Source organism: Theobroma cacao, chromosome 9 (assembly GCF_000208745.1).
Source record: "Theobroma cacao cultivar B97-61/B2 chromosome 9, Criollo_cocoa_genome_V2, whole genome shotgun sequence".
NCBI lineage: Eukaryota > Viridiplantae > Streptophyta > Magnoliopsida > Malvales > Malvaceae > Theobroma > Theobroma cacao.
The window spans coordinates 29154140-29170926 of NC_030858.1; the positions used below are offsets into that span (position 1 = coordinate 29154140).

At 36.0% G+C, this 16787-nt stretch overlaps 2 protein-coding genes across 2 annotated transcripts; one reads left to right on the plus strand and one right to left on the minus strand.

Annotated features, from left to right (window-relative positions):
• On the plus strand, positions 477 to 5795 carry LOC18589826 (polyadenylate-binding protein RBP47B'). The gene is made up of 8 exons (XM_007014972.2): positions 477 to 664; positions 1713 to 2196; positions 2910 to 2983; positions 3057 to 3187; positions 3906 to 4002; positions 4364 to 4522; positions 5098 to 5198; positions 5284 to 5795. Exons 1-8 carry the CDS (start codon positions 530 to 532, stop codon positions 5372 to 5374), a joined length of 1272 nt encoding a protein of 423 aa, XP_007015034.2. The 5' UTR covers positions 477 to 529; the 3' UTR covers positions 5375 to 5795.
• On the minus strand, positions 5962 to 15357 carry LOC18589827 (origin of replication complex subunit 1B). The gene is made up of 16 exons (XM_018127738.1): positions 14362 to 15357; positions 14126 to 14261; positions 13069 to 13221; positions 12831 to 12968; positions 12594 to 12745; positions 12416 to 12515; positions 12163 to 12285; positions 11903 to 12064; positions 11740 to 11797; positions 11452 to 11630; positions 11193 to 11304; positions 9374 to 9444; positions 8185 to 8280; positions 7691 to 7767; positions 6974 to 7057; positions 5962 to 6314 (listed from the first exon to the last, which is right to left on the minus strand). Exons 1-16 carry the CDS (start codon positions 15258 to 15260, stop codon positions 6251 to 6253), a joined length of 2604 nt encoding a protein of 867 aa, XP_017983227.1. The 5' UTR covers positions 15261 to 15357; the 3' UTR covers positions 5962 to 6250.

Sequence of the window (16787 nt, forward strand, 5' to 3'; positions counted from 1 at the left end):
ATATAATTAAAAATTATTTTATACATTGGCCATAAATGTTTTATATTTCATAAATATATTTAAAAAATTATCACATGTTTATTAAATTATAATTAAAGAGTAAATAAATTAAAATATTACTTAAACCCGTTTATAAAATTCAAAAATTTTGAGGCCAACAATAATCCATATAGAATACACTTTAATTGTAAAAATTTGGAAAGAAATAAAACTTATCTTACGAACTCTACGAGTGAGTTAGAAAATTGACACGCTGCTCATGAAGATATTATTGAACATTTATAACCATTAACCATTTAAGCCTATTCGCAAAGTCTGAAAATTCGAGGAATAATAATCCAAAAACTTTAAGTACAGAAAGGCCTCGAAGGCCATTTTAACTTGAACGCTGGGAAAGAGAAGCAACAGCAAGAGCAAGGCCCAGCCCGTGATTCGCCTATGGACCCTTCAACCCAGAGGCTTCGTTAAAAGGAAAGGGGAGATTGTGTGGAATTTGGCAAAGCAGAAAGCAGTAGATAGACCATCAGCAATGGCGACCATAGCAGCATCACAACACCACCACCATCCAACATCGCTAGAGGAAGTCCGTACGCTTTGGATAGGAGACCTCCAGTTTTGGGTCGATGAGTCCTATCTCAACTCTTGCTTTGCTCACACTGGCGAGGTTCCCATACTTTCCCCTCTCTCTCTCCTTTATATACTCAAAATTTATGTATCTATCTATAATATTTCTAGGTTTTCTTATTTTGGGTATTGGAATAAATTTTGGTTGTTACTTAATTTGATGACTATAATTTGTTGTGGGAGTTTTTCTAGGCTGTCTTTATGTGTAAAACATACGAAAATGCTGATGCTGGTAAGGTATTTTTTAGATGTAAAAGGATTTCAAGTTTCGTTGTGTTCTTAGAATTATCTGTTCACATTTTGTTTAATAATAAAATTATAAATTGAAATAGTATCCTATCAATAATTGAGTTTTTTTTTGGCCAAATATCAACAATTGAGTGGATATGAATTTTATCAAATTATTATTAAATCACTAATGAGTTCAAGAAACAAAAAATCACCTGTATATACCTCAAAAATTATATTTAATTAATAGCACATGGCTTAGAAGCATGTGCTAATTTTTTTTTTAAACATCTGCAAAGCAATGTGACATGAATTAAATAACGACTGTAGTCTGTGAAAGCAATTTGGCTGCTATTGCAAAACATAGGAGGGATAACTGAGAGGTTTCTGAAACCTATGTGTTAATCAACCCAGCTGCCTTTTGCCGCAAGTAATTTCAATGTGCACGAAGAGCCAGGTTACAAATCTGACTAATGCTCAGCTGATAAGAGCAGAGAGCTAAGAGAAGAACTTCACTAGATTGTCAAATTATCAGGCTAGTTGAATTAATATCGATTATAGGATGCTAGCAATAATCTGTCTTGGCTTCTACCATTTGTTTTATCCTATTCAGTTGTTCAAACCTCGCCTGTTATGCATACCCATTGTTGGTTCAAGCAATTATCGAACTTGTGATAACTCTGGGAATTGCATTGGTTGCAACATTCATAATAATTCAGTAAATTTAGAATTCAGGTGTTATCAAATTCATCAGATGCTAATGTTCAATGATGTATTTGTTTCCTTTACCTTATCTCAAAGCTTGTAGCTTTCTAGTGGATGTTGCCTTCAAAATGAACAATTACTTCCGATCTCTGCAGCTAGTCTCAATAAAAATTATACGTAACAAGATCACTGGCCAGCCTGAGGGATATGGATTTGTGGAGTTTGTTTCTCATGCAGCAGCAGAAAGGATACTGCAGACTTACAATGGGACACCAATGCCTGGAACAGATCAAATGTTCAGGTTAAATTGGGCTTCTTTTGGCATTGGAGAAAGACGTACTGATCCTGGGCCTGAGCATTCTATTTTTGTTGGGGATTTGGCACCTGATGTCACAGATTATCTATTGCAAGAAACCTTTCGAGCTCACTATCCATCTGTTAGAGGTGCCAAGGTTGTGACTGATCCAAATACTGGACGCTCAAAGGGATATGGATTTGTTAAATTTTCTGATGAGATTGAGAGAAATCGTGCTATGACCGAGATGAATGGTGTCTATTGCTCAACTAGAGCTATGCGTATTAGCGCAGCAACACCTAAGAAGCCCACTGGTTTTCAGCAGCAGTATGCTGTGGCAAAAGGTTGTATTCCTTTCATTAACTTTTACCAAAAGAAAACCATAGCCAGATTCATTTATTCATTTTCTTGCCTCTGAAATCATATCGCTCTTCTGTTTGGTCCATGGCCCTTGTGTGGCTGCCCTCAATTTGATTGTGCTATCCATTATTACCAGGGTGCATGTGAAAAAGAGGCATCACTTGATAATTTTAAATTGATTTGTAGCTACTCATATCAATTCTCAAATCTACCCCAATGTCTGTAATGCAGTTCGCTCTTTTTTCTTTTGCTTAATAGTGATTTGATGAAGCAGTAAAGCAATGAAATTAATGTTATTTCATACACTTTGAAGATCACATTGCTGATATGTTGCTTTGAGGATATTTTCTCACAAGAATGTGTTTCTATTCATAACTTAAATGTTGCACTTGTTTAAAATTCTTGCTCTGCATGCAACTTTTTTGCTAATTCCATGTCAATTGAGGTTTATTTATTTATGTTCACATTGTTTGTTTGTTTAGTTGAGATGTGGACATGATGTACATCAACGTTTATACTTGTTCGCAGTTGGTGGTCTAAGGACTTGACTACCTGTACCTATATCTATATTTATGTTGCTCTTTGGTACCGTGGCCATACTTGATATTAGCTTCATGTATGTATGAAGACTTAGTGACTTAAATGCATATGAAGGAAAGAAATTCTAAAATGCACTTACCCATGGATATGTCTGCAGCTGTATATCCAGCTCCAGCATACACAACTCCTGTGCAGGTGCTTCCACCAGATAATGATAGTACTAACACCACGGTTAGTGAGGCATAGGCAAGTTGTTTCAGGAATTATCTCCTATCGCTTAGACTAACTATCCTATCCTTTGCAGATTTTTATTGGCAACTTGGATCCAAATGTCACAGAAGAGGAACTGAAGCAATTATTCTCACCATTAGGAGAGATTGTATATGTCAAGATTCCTGCAGCCAAAGGATGTGGTTTTGTACAGTTCGCAACCAGGTAACATCAAGTTCGTTATATGTCAAGATTCCGTTAGTTTTTGTTTTTAAATGTCAAGTTTGTTAGTTTTTTAGAGTCTAAAGTAGTTTCATATTTATGGGGCTTAATTGTAATATTTTATAAATCTAGGCTTCTATTTGGTTTTTTACATTTATATTAGGTTTGTTTTAAATGTCATGTTTGTTGGTTTTTTTAGATTTTAAGTATTTTCTTTAAAGTCCTGCGTAGAATAGGAGTTCTACTTCTTTTAGGATTAGGGTTGGTAGTAGCCTATTGTTGCTATTGTGATTGTGTGATGCCATCAACCTTAGGTGACTCCTAAGGAACACTAGGTGTGATGCTTAGATTTTCTTTATTCTTGGTTGTGTGATGCAATCGAGGAACCCTAGGTGGGAAGCTTATGTTATCTTTTCTTTATTCCCCTACGCTGTCATGGGGCAAGGGGGGAGTGTTTATTAAATCATTTATGAGCTAGAATTTATTTCATGAGTAAATTCTCTTTAATTTATTATCTAGATGACCTGTTACGGTTTTCTTTCCCCTTAGACAAGAGTTGTATAAAGATTAATGGTGGAGGGTGATGAAAAATTCAGCTGTAAAAATAATCAAGTAGGGCTGCCTCTTGTCTTGTGTATTTTAGTTAAGAGCTTTGGTTCCCTTTCCTTTATCTGATCTGATGCCTAATAACTTCTGTGACTTCTCTATTTTTATTCTGCAGGACATCTGCTGAAGAAGCTATACAGAGGATGCAGGGACAAATGATTGGTCAACAACTTGTTCGCATTTCTTGGGGTAGGAGCCCAACAGCAAAGCAGGTGATATTTTGTATATCAAATTCACTCTTTGATTCAGTTATCTGCCAAAATATTTTTAGCATTATGTCCCATAGCATTGATTTTAGTTATATTTTGTTTCATTTGAACTCCCCTCCACCCCCCTCCCCAAAGAGGAAAAAGGAAAAAGAAAGAAACCTGTTATTTCATGTCAAAAATAGTAGGAAATGTACAGTGAACGAATTTACAATAGTAGAAGCTCATTATTGTCATATATGTTTATGTGAACTGCTATTTCACTATATAAGGTTGGTAGGCTTAGATGAATATCGTGTCTATGGTCAATCTTCTATTAGCTATGAATGCTACTTTGCTTGACAATATTTGGCATTACTTATTTTAGGACCTACCTGGTAGTTGGGGTACACAAGCAGATCCAAGTCAGTGGAGCGCATACTATGGTTATGGACAAAGCTATGATGCTTATGCTTATGGGGCTACCCAGGATCCCTCACTGTATGCATATGGTGCATATGCTGGCTATGCACAATATCCTCAACAGGCAAGAGGTTTTGCCATATTAGCATTGGCATTGCATCTAACAATTCCTGCTGTTAGTGTTTTCTCACAAGAAGTTATATTTGTACAGATATTTAGAATAACTTTGCAGTGTAAGCTACATACACTTGCAGTCATTATTTTCTAAATCTGACCATGTTGGATTGTTGGTAATTACATTAAGAATGAATAATGCAGAACAGGGGAACCACTTCACGACATCAACCATTTGTGCCACTGCTTGTGCACTTTCCAAGCTTTATTGATGTTATAGTTGTCATTTATAGTGTGTTTTTATAGAATCAACCCAACTTTCCCCATACTTACTGCTTATGTCACTGTCTTTGCAAAAGCCCACATATGTAATGTAGCCACTGAGAAGTTTTAAAGTACATAATATGACTTGCAGTTAATGATCTGAATGCCCTTAAGAACATGAAGAACCCTTTTTAGCTAGCTGCATGATGTTTAAAATATCAAGTGATTTGCTATTCTGAATGCCAGTAGGGAAGCTACAGTAAATGAAATGAAACCCCAATCTGCTTACAATTAACTATGTGACTGATGCTTGATTTGCAGGTTGAAGGTTCTCAAGATATGGCAGCTATGGCAGGTGCTTTCCCAGCTCTAGAGCAAAGGGATGAGTCATATGATCCACTGGCTACACCTGATGTTGATAAGTAAAGCTTCTAACCTCCGGTTCTGTTAATTGTGGGTTAATTGTTAGTTCGATAATTAATTCAAGTCTTTGGTTGTTGTTGCTAGGTTAAATGCCACCTACCTCTCTGTCCATGGAAGTGCCATATTAGGCCGTCCTTTATGGCTGAGAACCTTCTCCACATCGCCACAAGCTTGAGCCTATACTTACCTGTCTTTTATTAATGGTGATCATCACACTTCTATGTGGTTACGTGGAAAATCATCATTCTCGCATTTAGTTGCAAGAATCTCCCGACAGGAGATGAGAGAAAATGACAAGGATTTCTAAAGCCTGATGCTTTCTGCTCACATTTGGCACAATTGTAATGCCCTGGAGTTGCCCTTAGGATGAACATTAACGCATAATTGATTGTATCTTCGTTTATTTGTTCAACATTTTTCCGCCATGTTGGTCCCTGTATGTTTTCTTGTTACATGGATAGGAGAGAGTAGAGGATCTTATCGACCCAAGCTGGTTGGAGAGCTTCAAAGTTTTTGGGTGTTCATATAACGAAATATTGTAACATGCGAGTACAAATGGATACCAGGCAATTTAATCGGAGAAATGTTTCTGAAAATACCATACAAAATCTTATCTTCTGCTTGAGCCGAAAAAGGGCTTATCCGATAGTAAGGAGTTATAAAACTTCTGGTTTCTAGGAATCTCTAGCCTAAAGCCACAGCAATAGTCCTTTGTCATTCCAGCGAAAGGAATAGTAAAATCCTACAATTGTAAGAACCAGATAGAGCCAATGGCATAAGATATTATCTTCTGAGTTCTCAAGTCTATTTTCTTACTGTAGTAAAAAAAAAAATCACAAACACCAACTGTTCATCTCAGTATTTTTCATACTGAAAAGTAGGTATGCCTCAAATGGAACAATTTCCTCTTCCAAATACCATATAGCTAAAACATTGCAATGACAGCATGAATGTGATTGAAATACAAGGGAAAAGTGGGGATCTTAAAATGGGAACGAAGGCAAACTGTAGCTATAAATTTAGAATTTAATGTAATTGCAGGCTTCTTGAATCATAGATACTTCGCCAACCATGGCAGATCCTTGGTGTCTTTCAGGGCGAAAGCCACATCATCACTGTCACAGAGCAAAATGAATGGGGTTAGATAACAAGGCTGCCCAAACATTTTCCATATTTTGTTGTTATCTGATTATGCAATGTCAGCATACTTTGATAGACAAGCCCAATTATACATTAAAACGATTGTGGAAGCAGGAAGATATTACATCAAAATACAAGGATAACAAAAGATGGAAACCAATTAAGCCACAAGCTACATGCTAAGATGACCAAGGATCCTAGGCAATTCAGTTTAAATAATTAGTCCACGAGATTTTAGCTGAAGGACAGCTGTATGTCTGAAATGCCTGGAACCCTCTTTCGAACTCAAATAACAGAAAAAAAAATTAAACAGTATTATTGGCACTGAAATAGAGAGCTCTTAGGTCAAGAACTAGAAAGGCCAATGAATTTGGTCAAAGTAGATCTTTCCTATTGTAAGAACAACCATGTCGAATATCTAAAAGTTAATTACTAGTTATCAGATAAACAGTCCCCTCAGTGGTGCCCATGGCTTACTGCTCAAGTAAATTATAGCCCACCATCAAATAATGCTTTGTGTTGCATGTTCAAATTGTAGAAAGGCATCCACGCAATACAAAGGAATTTTCTACGTTATTTGTTATCAGGAGCATGCCATAATTGCTTCTGGCCGAAAGCTTGCTAGAGAACTAACCTGGGAAAATTGAGCTGCAGCTTCTGCAACCTGTGCCTATCTCCTGGTTCACACAGGATAATTCTGCATTCTCCAAGCTTGCAGCTGCCATAAAGGAAAAGGGATAATAAAAAGAAAATCCAATTACATATATAACCTTTTTGCACACCCATTAAGCCACGATAGCCATCCATTATCTGCATTGCATAAACTCCAGCTGGCTTGATTTAATACCTTAAGGAACATACAAGTTCACAGAACAATTGATACATGCGTTCATCCAAATTCATCAACAAACTGGCTTGTAATTTTTTTTTGGGGTACAAAGTTGCCTGTATTATTACTTAATTGGTACAGGAGAAACAAAAATAAGGTAATGAAAGCAAAGCAGAATAACTTTTTCTTAGTGTTTTTTGAAATATTAGGGCTTAAAACAGGCTCCTATTGGCTTTAGATTGAATAAAATAGGTTCTTTGCCAAGCCAAACGTAGTGCAGCTAACTGTAAAATCCAATGGTAACATCAACCTTCCTAAACAGAACTTTCAGACCCCATGGCTTAAAACAGGATTTGCACCATCAATGCATAAAATTTCCTCAAGGATGCCACAAATAAATATAAAAGAACAAATTATTGTCAGGCGAGTCCCCAAAATAACATGTAAAAATACCATTTTAGCGTACAAAATGGTGAGCCATGTTCTCTTTATTGAGTTAACAAGACAGTAGAAGATGCTTACCCAACTTTCAAAATTGTGTCCCAACCAGGAAATGCTTCTCCATTGCTTGTGCAGAGACATGAAATAGTCATTGCCAACTGCAACATGGAATCTTTTAGAAAATGTGCACAAACAGAAGTTAACATCCAATCAACTAAATATAGTACCTACTAATTTCGATAGGGCATCAAAAGAAAACACCAACACAGAGAAACCCGGCTAACTTCATTTCTTGTAGAGATGTGTTTTGCAATTCGGGATTCAGTTATGTACTATATCTAGTCTCACCTGGAGTAGGGTTTTTACTTACCACTAACGTTTTGAGAGAAAATACCATTAATGTGAAAACTGATAAGACTAGAGTTTTTAAATCTTTGAGAAGGACAATGCAAAGTTGACGTCAGATATGCTGGAGGGGTGAAAATAATAGTACTCACTGTACTTGAGGAATGACACCTTAAGATTCTAGCATCCAAAGTAAAAGATCACAGAAGAAATAGGGTTTAGGTGTCGACCTTTTCAAAGGTAGTTTCCCCCATTCCTGTTTTATAGAGCTCATAAACCATTGCCGTTAAGAAAATTTTACTCAGTTTAGAACAACTTTTCATTACCTGCAAAAGAATATGCATTAAGTTATTTCGTAATGATATAAAAAGACTGATGCAAGTGTAAGTCCTTTTCTCATGGCTAACATATCTCAATTAAAGAAAAATATAAAATAATATAATATTATATATATTTTCTGGACTCAGTGAAGTTCCAAATATACACCAACCTTAAAGAGGAAGGTCAGTTAAGAATCGAAGAGATAGAGTTCAAAATGAAACTAGAGCAACTGTCTTAGAAAGTGGGTAAGCCTTTCTCTGTCTGTAATTAAATCTTCTGTTAAAAGATCAGCTGCCTGAGTGAAAGTAGGAATGCCAGTTCTTGGTAGGCTTCTATAATGCCAGCTTCAGGTTTTAGATGAGGAAAGCAATCCCATCAGTGTGGTCAGTCCAGTCAAGTTCTTGACTTTGGTCAAACCTAGCCTGTAGAACTTATAAGCTCTAAATACTATTCAAAAAAGAAAATGTGGCAGAAAAGGCCACACAACCGGCATCAAAAGTTCCTCCAAAATATAAGGTTCTAAGATAATTTTGGTAGGCTCATTTCATCATCTGATGCATGCATTCCCTCCAAATAGTCCAAAAATCTACTGGAAACTTAATTCCGCGTTATTTAAGTTTCCAGAGGTCCAAAGGGTATAAATCTGCAAAAACTTTCTAGAAATTTCACACTGCTATAAATTCAAACCTTATTCAAATGATTATGCTGATTTCCTTTTCTCCTTGAATAAATTTAATTTTACTAAGGTGCAATGGCAAGAAGATAATTTAAGAAATCTATACTAATGAAATGTTCAAATATAACCTCACCATAACATCACAACAGAGCAACTAGCCTTCCATGACAACATATATTATTTGCTGTTCTTTAAAATGCTATTTAAGGAATGATTTGTCCGTCCACATCTGTTCTTATGTACAAAGACTTCTAAGGATGCAGTTAGAAGATAAACATCACAATCACAGTGATACTAACACACGATGCACTTGAAAACAATGAAAACCGTTGCTAATCATCTTCCTTGGAAGTGGACAAGTAAGAAACAGAAAGACAACCAAAAATTGTAATTTGCGGATATATAATTGATCTTCAACTTACTTGTACATGAGGCGCCTGGAACATTTCCTGAATGGCTGCATCAACCTCGGCCATGGTAACAATATCTTTCCCTGGGGAATGGTAAAACATATATTTATTTAGTAATCTGAACAACTGCTGAGAATTGTGTGAATGTTACTGATGAACTGACATGCAAAATAAGGGTAACAGTAGTTATTCATCTAAAACAAACATTGTGCACCAGAGTATGCTATCAAAAAGCAGAAGAATCAATAGAAACATCTGGCAGTAAAAGCACTATGATGCCAATGGTGAATGGAATTTCCATAAAATGTTTATATATGGTTCTGTAAACCTAGCAAGCTAAGCTATATCTTTTCATAAATATTAGAACCTAAACACATTGTGATTGAAACTGTGCTAATAAATCATTTAAAAACCAAGATGAACATCAAGGTCTCAACTTTCACTAGCACAGTAGCTCTATCATATGATGCCCATTTGTATAATCTAGTGATAAAGAACACATTCATCACTCTAAATTTTCTGGTGGGACCAAAAAAATTATGCCCATAATCTACCTTCTAATTAATAGAAAGGAAAATCATGCAGTTTAATTCTGAAAGTGTTTGATTTATTATCATTAGAATCCAAACCAAACTTTATTTAAAAAAATATTTAAGTAGTTGAACAAAACAAATATAGAATAAACTCAAGCTTTCATAACCTTTACAATGTAACATTTGTAGGAAAAAAATACAGAACTGTTAGGAAAGTGCACAATAATAAATCATAAAAGTAGACTGAACTTTAATCTTATTTTACATATCTGCTTATGATTAAACTAGACCAGGGGTAAGCATATAGACTTTCAATAGAATAGTAAGTTGAAAATACGATAGGCACACCCTGTTTGAAAGGAATACAAACAAAATTATTTATGCAGTTCTTAGAGGATATAAGTTTTAAGTTCCTGTTATATGCAAATTAATACATACTCTTAATGATTTGCATTTTCCCCCTTCTAAGGAATGAAGAAAAAGTTAAACAAATACAAGCACAGACTAAACCCTTTATCCAAGCAATAGGACAATCAATTTTTTTATATGTCTTGCTCCATTGTCTTCGCTCCAGAGACCAAGGTCCTTACATGATAGCCCCAAGTAAATGAACCAATGTAATAAACAAAAACAATTATATCTATCCCCTTGACTTAATTTACCAGGCCCAAACATTGACTTAATTTGATGCCTAAATAGTCAAATAAAAAAGGGCAACATGCTATAATAATGCGTCTTAACTTTCTAAAACTTGGATTTTGCCAGTAACATTAAAAGAGATAAGAAGAAGAACAGCCTATGGAAGAAAAGGCTTGCAAAGGCTTTAGAAATCATACTTCTCCCCTTCCTTATCACATGATGGTGCAGATGTGTTTAAGCTATGATTTGTCATGTTAGAGTGATGACAATTAGCATCTACCACCGTATTATCAGCTGATGCCTAGACAAGGGAAGGTCATCTAATACAATGGTAAGATACCAAACATTCTCCATAGAGTGAATGACAGTTCGACTGACCTCCACAATTTACATATATCATGGATTAAAAATATATGTTTATGCATTAGCAAACACACATATTGACATTTAAAAAGTCAAGTACCATTTGCATCTGTGCCTCCTATGTGTAAATTGCAGCATTTTTTTTTCTTTTGAAAGGCACAAATTACTGCACTTGAGGCATCAAGTGTAGTAACACGCCACAAATGGTACTTGTCTGTAGGCATGTGTAAAATGTATCCAACACCTCAGCAATGGCCTTAAATTACAGTTCTAATAATTCTATAAAGCTTATTTACCTGTAGAAGAATTCACAGTTGAAATTTGTTTCTTGATACGATAATCTGCTATATCTGCTGCACGCCTGCATATCTCTAGAGCACGGCGTGCATCCCCTGAAATAGCTGCTACCTGAAATACACATATGACATACTCGAAGATAAGGTAGAGAGTAGTAGTCTTTTCAAAAAGTAAGCATATCTTTGGCATCAATTTTAGTAGATGAAAATAAAGAATGAAACCTTAATTTCATGGAAAAACAATAGCAAGTGGACTAACCTTTCTTGAAGCAAATTCTACTGCTTGCTTTTCAAATGCATCAATTCCTTTCAAACGACTTGATATGATTTCCTGAAGCTGCTGATAATTATAGGGGCCAAAGCAGAGCCTCTGAATACCCATTCGGCTTGAAATGCGAGGAAGCAACTTCTCTGGAAGATCCATTGTATTTGCAATTCCTGAATTCAAAGATACAAAATTCATATCAATCTATTATTCTTACCATAACCATTGTCAAGTACCACAGTGCACAGCTTTTCAAAATTCCTTATCAAGAAATAAGCATACCTATCACAATTAACTTGGAATGTGGCTTAGTAGGCCAGTCAAGAATGTTGTATAGTACCTGTCATTTAGAGAAAGGCATGGTTTTAAAACCTGCAACTTCTTTCAATCAAAATGAATAAACAACAAAACACCATTGGTTTGCATTATCAAACAAACAAGTTACCGACTGGTTTCTGGTTACAAGAAGATCAAGTTCATCAATGAGTAGAATACAAGGTCGGTCATCCTCCTTGCCAATTTTCTTTCCATCTGAAAAACGTTCATTCAGTAACTGCAGAGCCTTTTTCCAACTAACCCTATGTCCAGTTAATGCTTCATATATAACCTATAAGAATATAGCATATAAATATCAAAAGACAACCAGAGATACAGTTATATAAAGGTGAACTAAATCAACTTTGCAGTTAGGATATTCTGTATTACTCTATAAATATTCTCTGGTGATGCCAACTTTAGACCATTAACCTCTACAAAACAGTAAGGTCTTATGCTTCCTGCATCAACTTCAGACTTGAGGTTTCTCATTACTGCCAATACACTCATTGTCTGCAATTGCATGTGAAATAAAAAGACCAAATGAGTAAGTCTCCTTTTCAAATCAGCCTCAACAACAGATAATATCAGCATATTTGAAATAAGAAGAAAAAATTGTGTTGAGCAAAGCAACAGAACTTACTTTGCCCGTTCCGGGAACACCATGAATATAAAGGCAACGTCCAAGACATCGATCATCACAGATGGCACCTTTTACAAATGCCATTATCTCCTCCATTTCCCTGCACCATAGCAATTTTGCATTCAATGTCTCCAAAGAAAAGCTAAAATAGACAAGAAAGCTATCAAGTCTCACATACTTATTCCTACAAGGTAATGACTTTGGCAATGTTGCCAATAAAAGTGTTGCTTTTGCCCTTTCCAGCACAGTCTGCTTGTGGCACCTCACATGTTCTGGGATTTTTTTGGTGCCTATTTTTTGAAGTCCAAAGAAATGGCCCTTCCGAGAGTTCTGTATCAATCAAATAGCTGCCTAAGTATCTTGCAACTACCAAGGACAAAATTAAGAATGTGCAATAAACAGAGATTATCCATACTGCAGCCAGATGAGCCGTGGACAGTCTGGCTTGTGCATTCCTTGTGCTTTCCTCTTCATATTCCATATCTTCATCTGTTCCAGAGTCAGGTTCCTTGGAAGAATTCCAGTCTTCATCACTGTCAGCATGTTCATCATCCTACAAGTAACAAAAGAAAAAAAATTAATTTCAACACAAAATGAGCTCTATTTTAGTAAAGTAAACCACTTGAATGGAATTCAGTTTTCTGACTGCTTACTGCTTCATCATTATCAATCTCAGCTATACGCTTGAAACTGTGCCAGTGAATATCATATTCATATTCACATAGAAAAACGTCATCCCCCTCATCATTGGCCTTGGCATATTCTTTGGGGCTCATAACATTACAATGCCTGATGATAGATTCCATCTGCAGTGCCAATAGTTGGAAACCTTAATTCAGTAAACTCCTTCAGAAGCTTAAGGCGTTAGGATTCATTCAGTTTCAGTTAGCTGGAAATTAATTATCCTAGAAAGAAGAGGAAGAGAATACAACCCCTTTGAATCAATTACTATGAAGAAACCTGCTATAATACATCTCTTCAACACTTTGTTTTTACGTTTCCCTAAATTTGATGGCAGGCTCTTTCTTATTTTAACCAACTGTGCTCAATTTTTAAATCCTTAGATTTATCTCCTAAGACCATCTACTTGATGGATCTACCTTTTGACTAGATGACCACAGTAAGTTCTTACGGCTGCTATCTTATCAATTGAGGCAATTGGTGTGAGAGATATATCTAGTAGCTGGGTTGAATGATATGTCTCTAGCTTAATGGGAGACTCAAGTGAGCTAAGCCCTATTCTCAACTTGATTAAACTGGAAAGAACGGGGAAAACCCTATAAAACATAAGTAGAGAATTTCAGGCTTGATTTTGCAAGTATGATCCTTATCCAATATCTGTTTTTACTAAAGTGACTGGTAAGATTGTACAACATTACTATAGGCTGTAGAGGATGACCCTTTTATTGTGGATATTAACATACATGCCCCTTATCTGCTCGGGAATAGCAGCATCTAAAACTTATCAGTAACAAATATAAGAAGCACATATATCGTATGAAAACATAAATGCAACTATTAAATTGTATTCAAGTAAGGAGCTTCTTCAAGAATAGAGAAGGATGATCATTTCTCTTATCATATAATCAACCAGGAAAAGAAAATTCCCTAAAGACATCTCACCGTCCACATATTCTCACATACACAGTTATAGATGATCATTGCTCCTCTAATAACAAATTTATAATCCAAACAGATATTATCCATCACCTCAATGTCAGCACAATCATTTGTCCGATAAAGCTCCCTCCTCAAATTATGGGGTTGCCTTCCACATGCAGTCTCTTCTGGTATCATATACCAACGCCCCCGGAACCAAAAGCTACCATCTACTTCTTTCCACAAACTGCACAAGTCCAACAAACAAATTCATCTTATTTTTGTCCACATACATGATTAATCATCAATAGACAAAATGCAATCCGTTTATAAAAATTTAACCAAACCTCTCTATACGGGCAGCCCACAAATCACTAGCAAGCAGCTTTTCCCTTAGAGTTCTAACCCGCTTCTTCCCCTCTGGAGGCTCAGGAAACTCAACATATTTCCCCAGTTTTTGAGCCTGGCAAAACCCACAAACCCAATCCCCTTCAGGAACCTCTTTCAAAGGCGGCTTCAAGCATTTCAAGTGAAATCCACCTAGACAATCATCACACTCAATCATCACACTCCTCCCTGCCCTGAAGCACACTCTACACTCCTCCATTTCAGGAACCTCATCATCCGAGCTCGCGTCCTCTCTCCTCTTCACATACACATCATCTCCCACATCAAACTCACCCTCATCATACACCACTTTCTTATAATAAACCCTCTTCTTTTCCTTCTTCTTCGAACTCCTTGTAGCCATAGCTCTTGGTATAACAGTTTTATCTTCCCCTCTTTTCCTCTTCTTAGTCTCCAAGACCTCCGGTGTCACTGAAGAAAATGTAACCTCAGCCTCAACCATTCCTTCACCCAGAATACCCAACTTTGCGGTTTTCCTATTCTCACCATTTCTCTTTCTTTTTGGAATTTTTGGAGTTTTTGGAGTCTTCACCCTCTCCTCATGACTCTGCCCCTTTCGACTTTGCCCCGAAATTTTCCCAATTTCTTCCACAGCCTTTCGAGGCGTCTTTGGATCTGATTTTTCATATTCTATGGAATCCTCTATGGGTGTTGAACTGAAATGTAGCGAAGTTCGGCGCAAGGATCGGCGAGGAGGAGCCTGGGGAGGGATTAAGGATTGAGGGGTTTGAGGGGAGAGAGAAATGGAAAGAGGAGAGGACTGTACTTTGAGATTATTGAGGGATTGTTTGGGTTTTCTGGGGGATTGAAGCTGTTTCTTTGGAGTTTCAGTTGCCATGGTTACTTTCACGGACGGACGGACGGACGGTGAATATGGAAGGATTTTGGCTAGGTTTTTGCAGAGAATAGATGGCCAAAGGAGGAGGCTTTAGAGAGAGAGAGAATTGGCGGGAAATGTTGTCTCAGTTTTCTACGCCTTATGAACATCGAAACGGTGCGCATCGCTGCTCGGTTTTGGAGAATATTAGGAATGTCAACGGTAGGATACCCTATAATTTTGAGGTACTGAATCTTAATTTTATAAAAAATTAATTATCTTAACTTTATTAACTATATGAATAACTTCAAAATTATTACCCTAATCTTAATTTTATTATATTTTTACTACCCTATAATTACCTTAACTCATTTAAAAATCTAATTAAATTAAAAAATTATTAAAATATTTTTTATGGATAATCTAATAATTTTTTTATTTATATACATTAATGTCATCACATTAATAATTCAACTAACTATATTTTTAATATTTTTGTCAACATTTAACAAAAGAAACTATTGATCAAGATGGTATAGACTTTGGTTATCTTCCTTCCTTACCTAATTTCGAATGAAATCCCTACCTGAACCCATTTATTGGGTACCTTAATCCGGTTTAACCGGATCGGGTACTCGAGAGTACCCTATAATAGGGTACCCGTTGACATCCCAAGAGATTATCGGTCGATTATTTTGAGCCTTTTGTGTATGTAAAGGAATTTTTTTTCTTGGTTTTTTAGACACCATTTGTTCTACACAAATAAGCTTTTAGAAAATAATATTTTTATATAGAAGGGAAAAGATCTATAGGACTTATTATATCATTCTAGGTTATAATATGTCTAAACTATATGCAAATAAATAAGAATCAATATCATTCGGAGCATAATTGAAAATATGTTACCCCAAGTCTTGGTTATCTATATGTGTGGCCATTCAATCGATACACTGATTGACTTCACCATGTACGTGAGAAATTGTAATATCTCAATCCTGTTGAAGCAACTCTTGAATCCCTCTCAGTAACTAAGTGTTTGGATCCAACACTGAAAACTGGGTAGAAATATTTTGCAAAGTTAGCAAAGAATCAGTTTTCACTAAAATTTTCCTAAAACCCCTATTCCAACACAGTTTCAAGCCTTGATAAATGCCACATAACTCAGTTGTTAAAGTAAAAGCAATAACAGTATTTTGTCAAAAACCCACAATCTAATTTCCATACTTATCCCTAATCACACCACCTGAGGCAACCAAGCCAAGTTGTCCCTTTGCACTACCATCAACATTTAGTTTAACATACCCATTCTTAAGCTTCTCCCTTGCTATTACAACTTCCTACTTCAATCTATGAGTATCTCTACCCAATATGTCCCATGCCTCCATGGACATACCCACGTTAGAGGGAGTGGTGTCCTTAAAACTTTTTATTTTTTATATTATTTATCAAAGGTTTAGGGTAGTTACTATTTTAATGAACCCGTTATTTTTTTTTCACTTTTATTATGTGTGGGAGCAAAGACTCCAAGTAAAAGTAATTTATCAAAAA